Source organism: Trachypithecus francoisi, unplaced genomic scaffold (genome assembly GCF_009764315.1).
Source record: "Trachypithecus francoisi isolate TF-2019V2 unplaced genomic scaffold, Tfra_2.0 Lachesis_group13, whole genome shotgun sequence".
Classification (NCBI taxonomy): domain Eukaryota; kingdom Metazoa; phylum Chordata; class Mammalia; order Primates; family Cercopithecidae; genus Trachypithecus; species Trachypithecus francoisi.
The window spans coordinates 125,147,095-125,168,064 of record NW_022681458.1 but is presented as its reverse complement, the minus strand read 5'-3'; the positions used below and the strand labels follow the sequence as shown (position 1 = coordinate 125,168,064).

Below are 20,970 nucleotides of genomic sequence, written 5' to 3'. Positions count from 1 at the left end.
GTTTCACCAAGTTACACAGCTCATTTCAGCGTTAGCAGAGACTATGCACTGCATGGCCGATTTCTGTGCCCCTCAGTAGAGGCACCTGCTACTACTCATTATTCCTCTCCCGAACTGGGCCATCACCTGCCTAGTTGTAGGCCAGCTCTCTTCCCATCCACCTTTCTCACTTCTTCTTGAGTACTCTTTCTGCTAGGAAAAGCTAGCCGCCTTCCTCCATGGTTTTCACCAAGAGCATGAAACCAAATCCCACTGGTACACAAAGTTCATGACTGGTCCTGCCCCCACCTCTCTGGACATATTTACACCAGGTGCACCATCCACAGTGACCTACCATCCCCACTGAGCTATATATTATTTAATCTAAGACACCATTAATTGTAAGATATACTATTATTTTATATGCCACTATGAAAAACAGAGATTGCCAACTCAACTATTAGAGATTTCAAATGCCAAAAAAGTATTTTGAGTTGATGAAATACTTGCAATCCATGCTTTCTCCTGCTTCTACGCCAATCTCCCTTCCCCTCTCAACCTCAGCCTAGCCTGCCAGTGTCTTCTCCTTTAAGATTCAACTCAGCATTACCTTCTGAAACCTTCCTGGACTCATTCTCTGGGGTCAGACTAAGTTGCTGCTGCTGTGTGTCTGACAAATAAGGGTGCACTTCTTGGTCATATATCTCACTTTATTGTAATGGCTAATTTATTCCCTGATGAAACATAAGCAGAGACCCTGTATCATCAACACATAGGCAAGCACTGAATAGATATTATTCACCCATCCTATAAATGATATTTTGACAAGGGTGAGAAGAACTGGAAGAATGAAGGAGGTAGGCTCTGGAGAGGAAAGAAGAAGAACATGGTAAACTTTGATGCAAATTCAGAATCCATCCTCTTTGGTTTTCTGTGGTGTGTCTTTGCATTTAGAAACTTCTAATGTAAGGAGAGCAAGATCCCAGGGGAAATGGAGAGCTAAAGTGAGTTTTTCTGATCTCCTCCGGGCCAGAGAAGCAGTGGTAGGGGCAGTAAGAGCAAAAAACAGCCAAACCCAGGAGTAGTTGTGTGTTATTGGGCATTCGTGAACCTCTTTTGCAGACTTCCCAGATGATCTGATGCTCATCTGCCTGTGTTAGAAAGGACACCCACAGCAGGGAAAAATGAAATGGTTTAGGAGAGAAGTAATTCCTTCCTCCTTTTTGTTTTAACTTCAAAGTAATCAAATGTTGTTTATGCATAAAATTTTAATCCTTTCACAAATTTGTATTTTGATTTAATTTGCATATCCCATTTACTGCAAGTCAACATGAAGAGAGACTCAACTAATTTAACCATTTTTCTCTGGGCCTGAAATCCTTTCAGAAATATTTTCCATTAGGCAACTCAATTATGTCTAATGTGGCTAATGTCGGTGGATTAGAATTTTGCTTAAAGAAATTCATATTTAGAACAGTGAGAATGGGAAGGGGGTGGGAGAACAGAGGAGAAGAGACAATAATTACCTGTCTTTGATGCTACACAGATCAATGTGTAAATCACTAAAATTCCCCAGGGAACCTTGCTGAACTGAAATGAGGTCCTTGGGCTGGTTATCAATAAAGATGAGCCTCATGCAGCCTTGGAAAGCCTTAATGGGATTTAAACATTGGGAATCGGTGAGATTGTCGGGGCACCCTGTGGGACAGAGAAAAAAGATGAAGAAGAATGCTGAAATGATCCGTCATTGCTTTGGCGACCTATTGATGGAAGACCTTGAGGTCTAATTATTTTGGTGCTTTCTCATTCACAACAGTGCACACCCTTTTTGTTGTAAATCCTAGCATTCTCAGGGAGGGGACAGAATTGGTACAAAATAGGGCATACTCCATCACTGTAGAGAAAATAAAAAGCGTGGCAAAGGGAATATCAATATTGTAACAGGTGTCTCCTTCTTACTTTTTTTTTTTCCATTGAGGTAAGCTATTTTCTATTCTTTCATATGGCATCCCTCACTCATCCCAAGGAAGAAACATATTATAGCTACTTCAGAATTTTGGTTCTGTCTTGAAATACATATCTAAATGCACAATTCAATTCTGAATTACGCTTTCAAAGGAAATTGTGCTTTGGGTAGGGATGGTTGGGTAGGGATGGCAGCAGAGGAATTGTCTGGTTAATTGTTAGCATTAACAGGCTTAGTTCCTGAGAAAGGTACACACAGGAGCGTAACTGGAATTTTAACGTGATATGCAAAGCAAAATCAGACATTTTGCTGGTTTTAGAAGGAACTAAGGGTTTAAATGCATGTCATTTTAGGGCTGTAATAGCATATGGGAAAGGTTAACACTATACCTTTTTAAAGGGTGTTCTTAAAAAAAATTACACTGATTTAGTGTAGCTTGCAACCAGGGCATATCTACTTCTCATTAAGATGGGTATAGAGCCTTTCAGGTATATGAGTGCTCGTGCTCCTTACAAACTCCATCCCAATAGCTTTAATAGGTTCAGAGCATATGGGAATGCAAGCTTGAAACCATGGTAATAACCCATAAATAACTGGGAATTATTTCAGCCATCTCTAATAGACAGTCACTGCTGGGCTGAAGCCCAGCAGCTGGTTAACAGCTCACAGGCACACTATAAAATGAAGAGAGATGCTACAACTTCTAATTGAAGCTGTAGAGAGAATTTATGTAAGTTGACTATTATTACTGAAACTCATTTTTCACCTTCCTTAAGTTTACAGTCTACGTGTGGGGCGTTTGTTTAAACACTGTTCAAATCACTGATAAATCTTCACGTTCTAAACTCAGGGTCCCTTAAAACTTGCCTCTAAGAGCACTTCTTCAACTGAGGCAGGAGAGACATTCTGTCTCTGAGGCATGTCAGATGCTTATTGTATCAGGATTAGTAACAAACATTTCCCTCAAGAATAAACTCAAGATAGCGTTTTTCCCTCTGATGCTGAAATATTGCATAAGATGCACAATTATTTGGTCTGTCAGGTTATCTTTGTGGACCCCAACACACCTGTTCTACGATCTTTATAATACATTTGTTCCAATCTCTGTTTTCACTGGTGGGCTGTGGGAACACAGATCTGGATTTGAATTCATGAGCTCTATGGCCTTGCACAAATTCTTTCATCTCAGCAAACACCAGTTTTATTATCTATTAAGTGGGGGTATTATGTACTGCACAAGGTTTCTGTATGAATTAAATGAGGTAAGTCATAAAACTTTTGCAGAGACTGGACGTGTATTCCCTTCCTAAAGGAATTTGTTAGCCATGCACAGGGGGAGGAGATTTGAGGTAAAGGTCACAGGCCCTTCCTCACCCTAAAATCAAGCCACAAAGATATTGCTTCCCTCCTAGGAGATGTTGGTATGTACACTGCACCTATGCAAAATCCCTTTTGCATTTTAAAGCTTTAACCACATTCCATTGGTAGGAGAGAAGTGACCTGTAAATTCTATTTAAGAGACTACGCATAATTTTATACAATACTTCTCTTCAATGTACTAATAGGAAAAGAATAAGGAAACTGTAGACCAGACCCTGACTTATATCTAAAGGAGGTGGAGCCAGTTTCCCCATCCCCTGCCGTGTGGCACACTCTGTGCTATATGTTTACACCTTGGTTGTACTTAACTTTTCCTGAAATTCTGGAGTCGAGCTTATTTCCCCATGTTTCAGATTAGGAAGTTTAGGGACTATAAGTACCTTTCTCAAGGTCAGACAGCTATTGAGGTTACATCCTTTTCAGAGATTGTTTCTATAATACAAACAACTAACTATGAAATTGGATATTAATTTGTATTGAAAAATACTTTTGAAAGACTAAATACATACATATATATGCATTTATAAAAAATCAGTAGACGCCTAATTATATGTTTTTCTTCACCATCAGCTTGCCCTTGTGTTTCTGTCACTGGAAAGGTTCCCAGGATTCACTTAACATCAGAGAAGGCAGAATCTGAACAATCTGAACTGGCTTTTACACGTGGAGTTACAAGTTCATGGGCCTCCTAGTTCCACCTCATTCCTGGCTCTCTGTGGGCATGATCTCTAGGAATGTGGGGAGGGTGGGGACAGGGGACTAAGAGAGGAAAGTGGTAGAGGAGGGACCTAGGTGCTGAGCATGCTGGTTGTGCCTTTCCACCTGGATTTTGCCTCTTGCAGGTACTGCTGACTCTTGATACACTTTCTCCAAGTTTGGAACTGAGTTTCTCCTTTCCCATGTGATCACAGGACTTGGCATGGCTACAAAAATCTCCTTTGGATGTGTTATATAACACCAGCTCTTGTAGCTAAAGTTCTTTTCTTCCTCAGCATTGACCTAGATAATTTATATTTGCACACAGCTGTGAGAGATTTTGCTTCTCACTATTTTGAGATTGAGGATGTGTGTGTGTATGTTTGGGGGGGGGATAATTGTCTAATTGACCAAGCCAGAACCACCATAGTGAAATAACTGCCCACTTCATTTTCCCTCCCTTCTTTATTTTCCCTCTTAAAGGCTGGAGAATTTACCTCCAAAGTAGTAGCTATTTCCAGAATAAATCTGCACCCAAGTACTGTCAGGAGCTAGGGGTGCTGCTTCATTATCCAGAGTGAGTGTGATGCGGTTCCTCCTGGCGTTGATGCTAACTGAGTGCCACAAGCCATCATTCAAGTTGCTGCCTGCAAGAGAAACAAGAGAGCAAGCATAGAGATGGGTCCGGAAGGCTTGGAGAGAGGGGGCTCATTTCCCAGCCTGCTGCCGTCCATGCCCTTCTCAGAGCAAACTCACTCCTCACTCGGCTGGATACAAGCCCTTGGAAGGTTCATAAAAAGCATTGTTCTTCCTCTTTTTACCACTTCATTCTAATCTCTTTCTTTTTTAAAAAAGATGGCTAAACTACTTCTGATATGTTTTGTTTAAAAACAAAAGGGAAAAATACAAAATGTTGTACATACCACAACCAAAGTTATGTCACATATTCTGATCTATTGTTGTATAAATGCAGAGAAAAAAAAAAAAAGAAAAATAAAAGAACTCAAAATATTACCAGCAATTTTATCTGAGTGGCAGAGTTACGGGCAATTTTAGTTTTCTCATACTTTCCTACAAACAATTTTAGGAAAAGTAAGCTATTTTTAAAGGAGATGAGGAAAGCTGGATTCCCATGATGCACCAGGCAGAGGTAGCCTCCTGTTGGAGAGAGGTAACATACTAATCCAATTGCAGCGGTTCTCATTCTAAATTAGGTGACATTGTCTAAGTTACTCACCTTCATTAAGCTCTGATTTTATCATCTGTAAATATTATAATTCCTGCCCCTTATCCTGGTCAAAGGGATCGAATGAAATGAGGCATGACTGTCTCTAAAGGTACCGGAAGAAAGATGGGTGGTTTTGTAAAGTTCTTTTCTCTCCTATTCCATTGCTCCAGCTGTCTTTGGTGTATGTACCCTGTGCTGCTGACCTACTTTACTGAGAAAACTGTGTTGGGAACTAGTCATGAGGTTTCAACTATTTCCTTTAAAGAGTTTATCATCTAGTAAGACTCTGTGTCCTGTTGGTGCAAAGTGCTTGCTGAAGAAAATAAAGGCATATTAACTGATTGGTTACAAAGACTTTCTGTGGCAAGAGCACATAGCCACACAATTCTAAATTCTAAACAGTCATTTATTGTGCCCTGTTACATGGTCAGTTGTCTTTCCTCTCATTGTGTCAGTTTCCTCACTTGCAAAGAGGACAATGACTGTACTCAACAGGCCATTGTGAGGATAACACCAGTTAGTCCAGCAGGTAATGCAGAATAGTTCATTTCAAACATATGTCGGCAGTCATGTTAGCTTAAAAAATGAACAGAGCTGCAAATACGAAATGGTCTTTGGCATTAGAGGGCATGGATATTAACATCACATGATCTCTACCCTAGGGTAGTCCATTGGTAAGAGGCAGAGAGATATGCAAGGAAGATTAAAATAACATCTTTTGAGTTCAGGCTAGTGGGGTAGACAGAGAAGTAAGCAAACAACACCACCTTTTGCAATTCTGAGTGGAACAGCAACACATGAGCAGAGAAGAAAGAGAGTCTAACTAACCCCATGAGAGGATCCCAAGAATGTTTCACAGACGTGGGTGACAGTGAAGGGGAGTTGTGGAAAATGAGCAAGAGTTTGTGATTCTGGGAGCAAGGGTTCCAGGAGACAGAGAGCCTGTATAAAGAAACAAAGGTCTGGACTGAGGAGCAGGAGATGACAACACGAAGGGAGCTGGAAAGAGGATCCAGTCTTCCAGGGGTCTCACATGCCAGGCTCAGGAGGACTTTAAACAATATCCTTTGACAAATGATTCTGAAGAGCACTTTTCCCAAACCAATTCCATCAGCATCTCTGGGCATGGGCCCTAAGCATCTACATTTTTTATTTATTTATTTATTTATTTATTTATTTATTTATTTTTTGAGACGGAGTCTTGCTCTGCCGCCCAGGCTGGAGTGCAGTGGCCGGATCTCAGCTCACTGCAAGCTCCGCCTCCTGGGTTTACGCCATTCTCCTGCCTCAGCCTCCCGAGTAGCTGGGACTACAGGCGCCCGCCTCGTCGCCCGGCTAGTTTTTTGTATTTTTAAGTAGAGACGGGGTTTCACCGTATTAGCCAGGATGGTCTCGATCTCCTGACCTCGTGATCCGCCCGTCTCGGCCTCCCAAAGTGCTGGGATTACAGGCTTGAGCCACCGCGCCCTCCGCATCTACATTTTTTAAAAAGCTCCTTGGGTGGTTCTAATGTGCAGCCAAAGATGAAAATTACACCTTTAGCACATGGGAGTCCATGAGGGCTCTCTAGGATGGTAATATCAGGGTTGGAGATGTTTATTCAAAGTATCAGTTAGCACAAGAGCCAATGGTAGCAGCTGGGAGGGGTCAAGGCTGGAGGCAGAACTCACAGGTCCTACTGCAGTGTCCCCGGAGGCAGAATGAGAGAATCTCACCTAAAGTAGCAGCAGTGAAAATGCAAAGCAAGTGATGGATTTAGAGCTATTTCTGCAGGTAAAACAGACCTGCCTTGGTAGAGCCTACCGGAGCAGCCCCAAAGCAGCCAGCTGGGAAGAAAACACTGAGCATCACCACAGAGGTGTGCCAGACCCTCAGAGTGGCAAGGGAAGAGCGGGTGCCCCGGAGCTCCCAGATGGCTGGTGCCCCTGAGCTCCGAGGCTGCCCTGGGAGAAGCACAGCACCAGGCTTGGAGCCCAGCTGTATTTGCACCTGGACAGCTGTGACCCATCGGCTCAGAGCATCCCAGATATAGGAGACCTGATGTGTTTTCAGCCAGATCTCTCAAAGTTAGTCTCCACTGCAACCCTGAACATCTGCTTGGGGTGAAGAAGAGAACCGAGAGGCTTCTCAGCCTGGTGGCCCCACTTCCTCCCAAAGGCAGTTGTCCTCAGACAAGACCAGGGTTTGGGTCCTGGACACAGGGATTCTGCTAATGAGACAGGGAATCTGTCAGGTGTTTCTTGGTGATGAACATTTGACTTCTTTCAGGGGTATTTGGGGAAGATAGTCAATTGTATGTCCTTTTTTAAACATGTTCATTTGCATGCTCATTTGAAAACATCTGCATAACATATGGGACTGTATCTGCAGGTAGACTCTAGACTGGAAGGGTGTTAGTAACCAGTTCAGAATAAAAGTTCTAAATACTCCCTAAAGGCCAAGCACCCTGCTAGGGATCAGGGCTACAGTAGAGAAGAATGTATTTATAGAGGCCACAGTGAGTGTCCCCTCCAATTAGTTATCTATCACCTATTCGTGTTACAGATGGCACTGGCCCGAGAGGAGAGGTCTGCTCAATGGGTGCCTGTAGGATCATCTGTTCTGATTGTGGGTCCTGTCCTCTCACCACATTGCCTTCCATTTCTCTCTTTCAAGACTTTACATAACGAGGGTTTGCTTGGTTGGTTGTTTTCTTCTTCTTCTTCTTTTTTTTTTTTTTTGGTCTGCCTTTTCTTTGATTTGGCCTTTTTCGACATGGTCCCCAGTCCCTGCAGGGGGAGCCTGGGTGAAAAGTTGAGCTCTGCGGAGGAGAATTATTAGAACAATCGTTCTCGATGCAGGTACTGCCTGGGGAGCTTTTGAAAATACAGAACCTGAGGATCACTCCACGTTAATTACGTCAGATTTCTGGGGATTATCCCAGGACTTGGAATTACGTTTTATGCAGTCAGGGTCGGGAGCCACGTCATTGGAGGTGTCAGAAGAGAAAGGAAAGAAGCTGGGAAATTGGAACTAGCCCCGGAGAGCTGCTCGGGCACGGGTTCCAAGATAAGTGAAGTAGTACACCCCCAGCTAAAAATCTCCACTTTCAACTGGTCCTCGTGTTTACTTCATTCTGTTAATAGATCCAAAATAATATCCCTAGAGACTCTCTGAGGTTTTGTTATTAAGAATACTCTCTTAAAGGTAAAAGTGGAAGTGCTATTAATGATTCAAAAATTAGGGAGAAATCACCTTATCCGACTGCTGTTTTCTCAAACCTCCTTGAGATAAATAGCTTTGAAAGAATAGACATGTCCAATGAGGAGAACAGGAAAGCAATACTTTTTAGGCCAAGAATGTCTTGATCGGGGGAAAACATTCTCTTAGGGGAGAAGAGCAGGATATGAGGGCCAATATGGGGGACTAAGTGCCCCCATGATTTAGGAACTGAGGCCTAAAAGATGGGATTTGGGTTCCAGAAACAGATGAGGACAAACATACAATTTCTGAGCTTTAAAGACAGGTCGAGTATTATTTGCCATCTCCCAGACTAATAAAGGATAAAAACTGATTATACTCAATCTCAATGAGAATAGAAGGAAACAGTCAATGTTATATGTTGTTTTCAGCCACCTAAATTTGCATATTCTTTCTGGGAGGCAATACACCAGTAAGCATCAAAAATCCCAAGAATATCATACCTCATTCCCTGTGAATTGTATTCTGAAGAATTATTTCTAAAATAGTAACAGCGCTGTAGCCAAGATTTATGGTGAAGATAGTTCATGACACCATTATTTACAATAGCAACAATTCACTGCTACCCATATTTCCAATAGTAGCAGGCTAGGTAAAGCAAATATGGTTTATTCCTAATATGGTATATAACATAGTCAATAGACATTACAATGTCCAAGAATGCTACTGGTATCTTGATAAGAGAAAAGTTCTAAATAAATAGTACGTGCTGCATGATTCCCATTTTGTTAAAAACTAACACCAAGGAAAACACTGCAATAATGTAGACTGACAGAATCACAGATTATTTTTGTTTTTTGTTTTCTTTTATGTTATACTGGGATTTTCAATGTCTTTTAATGTATACTTTTTATAATCTTAAAAAACTTGACAAACTGTTTAAACTGAAATGAAAGACAGAAAACTTTTTTGTCCTTTTCACTTTTGTTCTCATGGCTTCTCTCAGGCACTGTAATTCAGCCTAGGGCATCAGTATAAAAGGTTTCTTATAGAGAGAGAGTTAAATAGGCTGCCCTGTGCTTTCCTAGGAATCAAATAAAGACTTGGAAGATTTTCTCCATAGAGAAAAAAAGAATGACAGTTTTCATCCTTGCTACTGAACTTGCAAATGAACCTTTGAAATACCCCAATTGTAAAAATAGCTAATAATACATCACACTACCAGTAACAAATGCCTACAATGTGCCAGGCACTTTAAATAATATAATTCCTAATTCTTACAATAGTCCTGGAGGTCAAGTTGATTGCCCTCATGTAATAGATGTAACGGAGAAAAGTGGAGAGGCTGCCCAGGGCCCCATGGCTGCTCAGAGGCAGAGCCAGCATTCAAAGGGAAGTGTGGGTACTGGGGCTGAGCTCCTTTTGCTCATCATGCTGGCAACTCCAGCCAGCCCTGCCCTGCTCCTGCCATCTCTTTGATGACCAAAAAGCTCTGCAAAGTTTTATGTTCTGCTACTGAATTCTACTTTGCTTTTATTTTTATTATTTTTTTTTGGTAACAGATTTATTGAGGTAAAATTCAAATACCATATATGTCATCTAAAGTGTGAAACCCAGTGGTTTTTAATAGATTCAGAGTTATACAATCACTACAATCAATTTTTAAAACATGTCATCATCCCCTAAATATACTCTGTAACCTTGATATACTGTCCCCCAATTCCCTTATCCCTGCACCTCCAGCCCTGGTCAACCACCACTAATCTACCTTTGGGACTCTATGGATTTGCCTATTCTGGGCACTTGATATAAATAAAATTATACATTATGCTCTATTTTCTGACTGGTGTTTTTTCCTTAGCATTATGTTTTTAAGATTCATCCATGTAGCATGAATCAGTACTTTTTTTTGTTTTTTTTTGTTTTTTTGAGACAGAGTCTCACTCTGCTGCCCAGACTGGAGTATAGTGGCTGATCTCAGCTCACTGCAACTTCAGCCTCCCAGGTTCAAGTGATTCTCCTGGCTCAGCCTCCTGAGTATAGCTGGGATTACAGGCACCTACCGCCATGTCTGGGTAATTTTTTTGTATTTTTAGTAGAGACGGGGTTTCATCATGTTGGCCAGGTTGGTCTTGAACTCCTGACCTCAAGTGATCCACCTGCCTCAGCCTCCCAAAGTGCTAGGATTACAGGCGTGAGCCACCACACCTGGTCAAGTAAGCACGTTTTTATGGTGATGGCTATGTGAATTGCTTCCACTTGGGGCATCATTCAGAATAACGCTGCTATGAACATTTGTGTACACATTTCTGTATGAACATGTTTTCAATACTCTTAGGTGTGCATATAGAATTGGGATTGCTCAGTCATCGGGTAATTCCATATTTAACCCTTTGAGGAACTTCCAGAATGTTTCCAAAGTGGCTACACTACTTTACATTCCCACCAAATGACTTCGCTTTTAACAGTACCAACTTCAAACTTTCTTTTGTTCTGTCCTTTTGTGAATCACCTAGATTCTGAAAAGAATTAAATTAAAATTCAAGCTTTGTTTCTCAGGATGTCTACTTAAGTCAGAAATTAGAATTCTAGTCAATTGTTATTACTTTGATAATAACAAAGTAATTTTTTTTTATTATTTCTAGGTAAAACAAAAAATAGTTATGGAGCATCTAATATGACTTTTAAATGCTTTTGGTAATGAGATCTCCACAGCCCTTTACAGCTCATACTTGATGAAACTGAGACTCAGAAGGTTAAGAGATATTCTAAGGTCCTGAATTTGTTTTACAAGAGTAGGGTTTGGGGTTAAAGTGGTGTTCCTCAACCCTGGCCCTGGGTATTCTGGACTGGCTTATTATTTGTTACGAGTAGGTGTCTTGTGGTACACCTCTTGTGTCGGATGTGCAGCAGCACTCCTGCTCACTAGATGGTAATAACAATCCCCTATCACTATCACAACCCTCCATCATCACACCACAACCTTCCATTACCAACATCACCACCCTCCACCACCAACACCACAACCCCTCTTCACCAATACCACAACCCTCTATCACCAACACTACAACCCTCCATCAACACCACAAGCCCCCATCACCAACACCACAATCCTCCATCACCAACACTACAACCCTCCATCATCAACACCACAACCCCTCTTCACCAACACCACAACCCTCCATCACTAACACCACAAGCCCCCATCACCAACACCACAACCCTCCATCACCAACACCACAACCCCCATCACCACCCAACCCTCCATCACCAACACCACAACTGTTCATCACCAACACTACAACCCTCCATCATCAACACCACAACACCCCATCACCAACACCACAACACTCCATCACCAACACCACAAAGAACGATCATCAAAACCACAACTCTCCATTACCAACACCACAACCTCCCATGAGCAACAACACAAGCTTCCATTACCAACACCACAAGCTCCCATCACCAACACCACAACCCCTCCTTACCAACACCATAATCCTCCATCACCAACACTACAACCCTCCATTATCAACACCACAACATTGCCTCCATCATCAACACCACAACCCTCCATCACCACACTACAACCCTCCATCATCAACACCACAACCCCTCTTCACCAACACCACAACCCTCCATCACTAACACCACAAGCCCCCATCACCAACACCACAACCCTCCATCACCAACACCACAACCCCCATCACCACCCAACCCTCCATCACCAACACCACAACTGTTCATCACCAACACTACAACCCTCCATCATCAACACCACAACACCCCATCACCAACACCACAACACTCCATCACCAACACCACAAAGAACGATCATCAAAACCACAACTCTCCATTACCAACACCACAACCTCCCATGAGCAACAACACAAGCTTCCATTACCAACACCACAAGCTCCCATCACCAACACCACAACCCCTCCTTACCAACACCATAATCCTCCATCACCAACACTACAACCCTCCATTATCAACACCACAACATTGCCTCCATCATCAACACCACAACCCTCCATCACCACCACAACCCTCCATCGCCAACACCACAACCCTCATCACCACCACAACATCTCATCACCAACATCAATCTTCCATCACCAATACCACAACCTCTATCACCAACACCACAACCCTCCACCACCAACACCACAACATTCCATCACCAATATCACAACACTCCATCACCAATACCAAAACCTTCCATCATCAATGCCACAACCTTCCATTACCAACATCACAATCCCATCACCAACACCACAAATCCCCATCACCAACAGTACATTTTTTCACCATTTGGGGGACAGGTGGGCTAAAAGGTGAGTTTGGTGGGAATGGAAATCTTCCCTTGGCTCAGAGCCATTGAGTTAAAAAAATAATTTTGAGGTTGCAGAGCCTTGACACACTCTTCTACTCTGGCTCTCAACTGTACCTCTCTCTCTCTGTCTCTCTAACCCCACCAATTCCTCCATAAAATTTCTAACAGATCTTTGCACTTCAGTGGTCACCATATTTCAACATCTTTTTTATGTTTTGAAGACAAAATGAAAAGCAAGATTATAATTAATGTTGCAAGGTGTCAATGAACCTTTGTAACCAAGTGACTGTTCAGGGCCTGTAAGTCTCAGCCGTGACTACCCTAGGCCATTACAGCCACACACAAGAGCAAAAAGGTAGCCCAGGCCAGATCATGGTCCCCAAAGACTGTTTCCAACCCTGGAGATAACTTGTTACAGATTTCCTTGATAGCTTTATTCACCTGCTATTCCTTGCTCAAGTGCCTGCCACTTACAATTTCCAGAAATTTAGAGAGATTTCTTAATTTCTCTAAACCTATTACATCATCTGTAAAACAGAAACAAATTTATTGGCTTGACTTGAAAGTTTCTAGGCTTTATCTTCCCCAGAAAACTCGATTCAACAGTCTTTCTATGTCCTCTCACACATGCTGTTATTTAACAATTCGAAGGTAGCTGTCAACTTTTGCTGACTATCTCACAGTCAACTTTTGTGAGAATAAAGTGGGCAATATATGAATAATTGAATAAGGAAGTCTAAAAATGTCAGTTACATAGTAGAAGAGTATATTACCGTTACTAGTACCATTATGCTACAATTTAGAGCCTTAGTTATGTTTTCCTGGCACACTGTTTATCCATCAATTATCAAATTCTCTTTAACTTTTCCCTGCATATGGTAGATTGAATTCACATATGCCTTCAAATTCCCTCTCTTACTTTTGTTCTACTCCTTATCCCTGAAGCTGGGAATTTCTTTAATGATGCCCTTCTTTTCCCAGTCTTCTGCCTCTTTCTGATAGAGGACACCTTGCTAGATCCAACTGTCTAAACTGCAAGGTTATCATCGACCTCACGGCAAATACTCCGCCACGGGGTCATGGAGCTCAGAGAATGAAAATAACACTGGACAGTCTACTCTTTCTGTAACCAAGTCTCCCTCTGTCCTTTCAGGCTATTTTCCAAAATCTTTACAAGAATTCCCCACTCCAGCTAGATCATGTGTTCATTATGCTCTAAGTAAACATAGTTACTGAATTGGGGCTTCCACACCCAGCCTCTGCTCCACCTATATGCTATCCTTATGATTTCCTGCTATCAAAATCCATCCCCCATCTTCCAAGGCCAAGTTTTTGTGTCAGCAAACTCTTTCCTAAACTGTACAGACAGAGAACATATGTTTTATTACTTTCTATCACAGCCACCTACCACAGTGCAGGGCATGTAAAACGTGCTGAATGATTGATTGATTGAATAAACGAATAAGTTAATAAATCCGGAAATGAATGAAGTAGACTTTCCTTGACTAGACTAGTGCATGGTGAATTCTCTTTCTAAATTCCTGTAGCATCTGCAGTCTGATCTAATTATTTAGTTCATAATATTTACCACCTTGTGGTATTAATTAACAATCCGTCCATGTAAGTTTCCTCTTCCCAGTGGGATGACAGGTACCTGGGGGTCAGAGTCTGAGTCATGTTTTGGGACCCCCCCCCCAACCAGCCCCAGTATCAGCAGAGCACCATTCTGCCCTCTCCAAATGCTAATTGATGGATTGAGCATCAGACCAACTGAATCTCCACTGCCAAGTGTCAGCAGCAGGCCCTCTCGTGAGCATTGACCATAAATCATGGTTAAACCTTTTCTAGTCATTAATGCCTGGCTCATATTTCAAGGTAATCTGGATCCTGAAAACCCTTGATTCGTGCATAAAGGGAAAACATCTGGTTTTGCCATCCACTAGGGTCTGTTAGGAAGTCACAATATATTTGTGGTTGATGGTGAAGGTGTGTTTTTCTTAGCAAACTTGAATGCTGAGATCAAACATCCACATGCTAAACATTAAGCTAAACTCAACAGTTATTTCCTTATTCTCTCCAATATACAGCACAAACTCTGGGGTCCCTGACCAAAACGTTGCTTCATCTTTTGCCTTCTGGGTCCCAGGCATCTAAGCTTCTATAGTCTTACACCTCCAGTTCTTGTTCTATTTATCATCTCTTATTAGAGCATCCGATCCTTCCCTCCTTATTTGGCCAAATTCTATTTATTCTTCAGAACCAAGCTGTGACATCTCTACCTCTAGAAAGCCTTCCCTTTTCCCCCTGTCCTGTTGCCTCTTCCCTGTGCTTCCCCAGTGTCCCAGGCACATGTTCTACTATTCATTAATGCCACTTTACTGTCTCTTCCAACTATGCCTATGAGCTCCTTGTGGGCAGTGCCCCCCTCCCAGGTTCAACCACAATAGTGGTAGAGTAGATACTCCAAAAATGTCCTAAAGCTAGTGAGAGGAACATAAGTTATATGGGAGAATTGTCAAAGTAAAAACTACAAAAGACAAAGGGAAGTGATAGCAGGTTTGACAAGAAGATTAATCTGCTATGATAAAAAAAAAAAAAAAAAATCTAGCTCCCGCAATTCCCTTTTGAGTGAGAGATAGAGAAAAAACAGTGAGTTAAGAAATACAATGTTTCCATTGTCATTAATCAAAACTTAAAAAGCTGAAGATGCCCAAGAAATCACTACTTTGGTAAACATTTCCAACCTTTGCTTGGTATCTTAAAGTTCAGGCAATCGCATTTCTCAGTTTTCCATAACACGAAATGCTTCATCATGTTTTTATTTTCTGAAACTCGAACTCTGTGCTCAACTAGACAGCTTGTTGTGACAATCACAGTCCTGTGGCTATCCACGTTTTTGCCCTTGCGAATGGGATTTTCTCATTAACATTATCTTAGCTCAAATACCGAAGCATTAATGACAACTTAATTGAAGCAGAGGATGAAGCTTGCGGCCTCATCATGTTTACTTGATGTGTAGGTGGTGGCTAGCTACAAATGGCTTATATGAGAAAGGACAATACTTGGGGGGCAGCTCTGTTAATTGCAGGGCTATAGCCTATAACCACCCGGCTGCCAACATTCCACAGAGTGAGTACTTCCATCCTGCACGATGCAACTCTCCAGGCCGTCTCCCTACCCCTGGGAGCTCCCTTGCCCTTTATCTAATTAGTACTCCCCCTGAGTATAGCTCTTTCCTTGGTTTGACACATTATGCAGAATACAATTGTTGTAACAGGAATGTTTGTTAAAAATCGCTACCAACTCTTCTTTCCTTGTTAAAATTCTATCTTTCGGAAATGTTTTAGAGGTCAACTCCACTAGTTTATTCATGCATGTAGCAAAATAGTTATGGAAGACGTGTGGTAAGCAAGGTGTTGGACCAAGGCTTGAGCAAATAATGTACTTGTTTCCATGGTTGTTTACATTCTAGTGATGAGAAGTCACATTGGACAACAATTAAATAGACACATTAATATACATTGTATGAGCTGAATCGTGTCCCTGCAAAATGCATATGTTAAAGTCCCAACACCTAGTACCTAAAAACACAATTGTATTTGGAGACAGGATCTTTAAAAAGGTAATGATGGTAAAATAAGTTTCCATATGTTTGGTGTCCTTATGAGCAGAAGGTATTTGAATACAGACACGCACAGAGAAAAGGCCATGTGAAGACAGAAAAAAGACAACCATCTGCCAGCAAACAGAGAGGCCCTCAGAAGAAATCAATCCTGCCAACATCTGGATCCTGGATTTGCGGCCTCCAAAACTGTGAGAAAATATATTTCTGTTGTTTAAGACACTTAGTCCGTGATATTTTCTTATAGCAGCCTGAGCAGATGAATACATACATATACATACTTAGGGCAAATGTTACAAAGAAAAAACACAAAGAAACAAGGAACCTGGCCTGCTTTGAAAAGGTTTCTTGAGAAAGTATCAATTGAGATTAAATTCTGAAAGCTAACTGAGTCCTGTTGACCATAGCTACAGTATGACACATTTTATTAATGTAAATGTAGTCAGTGCTCAACAATCATCAAATAAACATTCATTATGGCTGTTGATCCGAGAATGTCATCATATTTTGAGCTAGAGAAAAAACAAGCAAGTCATAGAAGTCTACTGGCTATAGAAAATTAACTGATAGAAAGGATGGCTTAAATGTTTTTTACGGGTTTTTTTGTTGTTTGTTTCGTTTTGTTTGGAACACCTTCTCTCTAACTAGTACTGTTCAAGGAATTATCAAAAGAGTGAAACATGATAAGGTGATTGAGGAAATATGATAAACACTATTGCTTGCTCCTAGGAATTAAATGGAATGAGTTGAGATGGCATTTTCAATAAGCCATTTGACTTGACTATAGACATTTTTTCATGGTATTTTCTTGATTTCTGGCTCTTTGCTGGCCATGTTGCCTTTTGTCCAAATATTTTGTCTGTCCCAGGTCATCAGCTTTCACCTTTTGCCTTTTCAGTTAGTAACGAGCAAGTGGTGCCAGCTGCCAGGGTCAGATCTCTTGGTTTGGATTCTCCCCCCTGCCCTTCTGGATTTAATTTTATTATGCCAAAACCATGTCTTTAAAATGTAGACTCACTCCTTAATCCTGAAAATCCCAGTCTGAGTTTAATGCCTCTGGTGACATCAAGGCAGTACACTGTGCATCTGGGAAGCTCTGGGGAGAAGATGCTTTAATGGAATCCGAAGTGGGCTCTCTGCCTGCCTCACTGCTGCTTGCTTTGCCTTCTGAAGAGATGTTTACATATACCAACCGTTAGCTGTAAGAAAGCCAGTTCCACAGCCAAAGACCCTTGCTGTGTCTCTGCCTGGATTTCTCTCTGCAGGAAATAGCCTCAGTACCTACAACTAATATTGTTCCTCTACTAACATAGTTTGAAGGCCTAATATATTTTGTTAACCCTCCTACCAACATAGGCAAACACACACACACACACACACACACACACAGTAGTCTACTGTGATTTAAGGAAGGTTGCAAAAAAAAACCCTATTCGGGTTTGGATATTTGTCTCCTAATTCTCAACAGATTGTGAAGAGTCATAGCATAACCTTTTTAAGACCAGGCAAGCAACTCATCCACAAATCCATGGTATCAAAAAGAGGCTACGTTTACTTTTCTGACTCCACAAAGTGCACCAGCGTTTTGGGAGTTGGGAAGCATGACCTCTGGCAAGGGGCTTGGCCCTAGGTACTCCCAATCAATCAGGACCACTTATGCCAGTTTCAAAAGAAGAGCCTTGGGTTGATGATTTCTTTGAAGACAATAAAGGGTGGGGTTGACCTACTGTTTTCTTTCAAGAAATCATGAATAGTGCTGGAGGGAGCATCCGTGATTCTAGACTGATCCTCTCCTTCAGCAAATGCGGACAGTGAGGCTAACAGAGCAAGACTTACTCATGTCCTACATCTGATTGGAGCACAACCACTAAAGACTGAGTTCAAGCTCTCTGCCCAGAATGTCTGACATTTTGAGAAGCACTACAAAAAACGAAAGCAAACAAACCAACAAAAACGTAAGCTAAAACTCCATGCCTGTTTCTTTCGATTTTCCTTGCCTTGTATTTTCCCATTAGAAAAATAAAAATAACATTGAAATGTCAAATCCCTTTCAAATAATTAGAGTGGTGCCAATTTTCTCTTAAGATTGCTTACCATTTCACATGACATTCAAAACATTCTGCCCTATTCCTCCTAATAAAACAAACCAGGTGGTCTCCTTTACCTTTATAAAATGTCCTATTTTCTTAGTAATTCAGGTTGTTTTGAAAAATACTAAACTCCATTCTAAGCATCTCCATAAAAGCCTTTAAAACGGCAGCCACATCCTTCATTAAAAAATAGAGTGTGACATCTATTGCTCAATGAAAGGGTGTGGAGATTGAGAGAGCTCATGACCACATGACCATGTGAGAAGTCCCCGTGGCACCTGGTACCTTATGAAAAGTAAAAAAGAACTGGGAGCTTAAAATATATAAATTAGGTTATGCAGGTAGTTGCTCATTCATTGGAGAATTGACTAAATGGATTTTGTGGTAAGGTTCACAGTCCAGTAAGACTGCTAGAAGGTGTTCTCTGCTCCAATGAAGCTCATGGCTTTCCACATGGATCAGATCTTTCAGTTTGAATTCTGAGAGATCTAATCTTGATTGATGGGGCACAGGGGAAATTAGAATGGGAAAGCCTGCACAAAGCAGGGCAATGTCCTTAGAAGTAGATAGGCCCTTACTGAGGTAGACCTCATGTCACTTGGCAGCCTTCATCCTTCAATGATAATCCTTTTAAGGAATCAGTACTGAGTACCAAAAAAAAAGTCTGAAGAAAGTATGACCTATTTTCTCAGTGAATGTTGGTGTGTGTGTGTTGATGCATGGATATATATATATGGATATATATATGGGATATATATATATGGATATGTATATGGGATATATATATATGGGATATGTATATGGATCTATATATATGGGATATATATGTATATGGATCTATATATATGGGATATATATATATGGATCTATATATATGGGATATATATGGATATATATGTATATGGATCTATATATGGGATATGTATATGGATCTATATATGGGATATGTATATGGATCTATATATGGGATATGTATATGGATCTATATATGGGATATATATATGGATCTATATATGGGATATATATATGGGATCTATATATGGATATATATATGGGATCTATATATGGATATATATATGGGATCTATATATGGATATATATATGGGATCTATATATGGATATATATATGGATATATATATGGATATATATATGGGATATATATATGGATATATATATGGGATATATATATGGATATATATATGGGATATATATATGGATATATATATGGGATATATATATGGATATATATATGGGATTATATATGGATATATATATGGGATATATATGGATATATATATGGGATATATATATGGATATATATATGGGATATATATATGGATATATATGGGATATATATATGGATATATATATGGGATATATATATGGATATATATATGGGATATATATATGGATATATATATGGGATATATATATGGATATATATATGGAATATATATGGATATATATATGGGATATATATGGATATATACACACACACACACATACACACACATATAATTGGCTTGTTTTTTTGATGGAGTCTCACTCTGTCACCTAGGCTGGAGTGCAGTGGCCAATGAATATTTGCGTGTGTGTGTTGATATACGGATATATATATAAAATTTACTTTTTTGTTTGTTTTTGAGATGGAGTCTCATTCTGTCACCTAGGCTGGAGTGCAGTAGCAGGATCTTGGCTCACTGCAATCTCCACCTCCCAGGTTCAAGCGATTCTCCGGCCTCAACCTCTCCAGTAGCAAGTAGCTGGGATGACAGGCATGTGCCACCATGCTCAACTAACTTTTGTATTTTTAGTACAGACGGGTTTCACCATGTTGGTGAGGCTAGTCTTGAACGCCTGACCTCAAGCAATCCACCTGTCTCAGCCTCCCATATTATTTACTTAATAATATTATACAGTTAATTTTAGCTAAAGTACACACTTTTATAAAGACAACAGACATTCAATCTAGTGTGAATCCCAAGTAATACAAGAATAAGACCACCAAGTAAATTGTTTTTGAAGACACAGCTTTAGATCTAAATAGCCACTTTCCTTAAGAGCCTTTTGTAGATTATCTATAGATGTAAAGCAGAGTTTCTTTACAATTTGAGTTATTTAACCAATGGACAGTATGAACAATGAATATGGAGAGCAGCAGGATGCTGTGTAAAGACCATGAACTTGGGAATTCTAAGGAAAAAGCTGAGGTTGAGCATCACTTTGCCTACTTTAACTTAAATTCATATTATCAGTTTCTTTCTATGTGTGTTGGTATACTAACCGCCTTATAAAGTTTTATGAGTTTTTCTACAGTTTTGTATGACAAGCCCCTAGCACAATGCCTAACTGGCAGAAGATCTTCAATGGCTGCTGGTTCTACTTTCACATCCCTTACAGTGAAATGAGATATTCTAACTTTCCTCATACGCACATATATAAGGCTTGCAAAAAAAGGAGATAGCAAAAATAGAAAATAAAGAAAAATA

General features: G+C 40.6%; 1 protein-coding gene across 2 annotated transcripts in view; it reads right to left on the bottom strand.

The window, feature by feature from the left end:
* The window catches only part of CNTNAP5 (contactin associated protein family member 5), a 493,109-nt gene that overhangs the window by 393,194 nt on the left and 78,945 nt on the right, over positions 1 to 20,970 (bottom strand). For both annotated transcript variants that reach the window (XM_033231817.1, XM_033231818.1), the window contains exons 6-7: positions 4,519 to 4,668; positions 1,506 to 1,677 (exon numbers count right to left, since the gene is read on the bottom strand). In XM_033231817.1, coding sequence (XP_033087708.1) covers positions 1,506 to 1,677; positions 4,519 to 4,668 — 322 coding nt within the window. The remainder of the gene's footprint in view (positions 1 to 1,505; positions 1,678 to 4,518; positions 4,669 to 20,970) is intronic.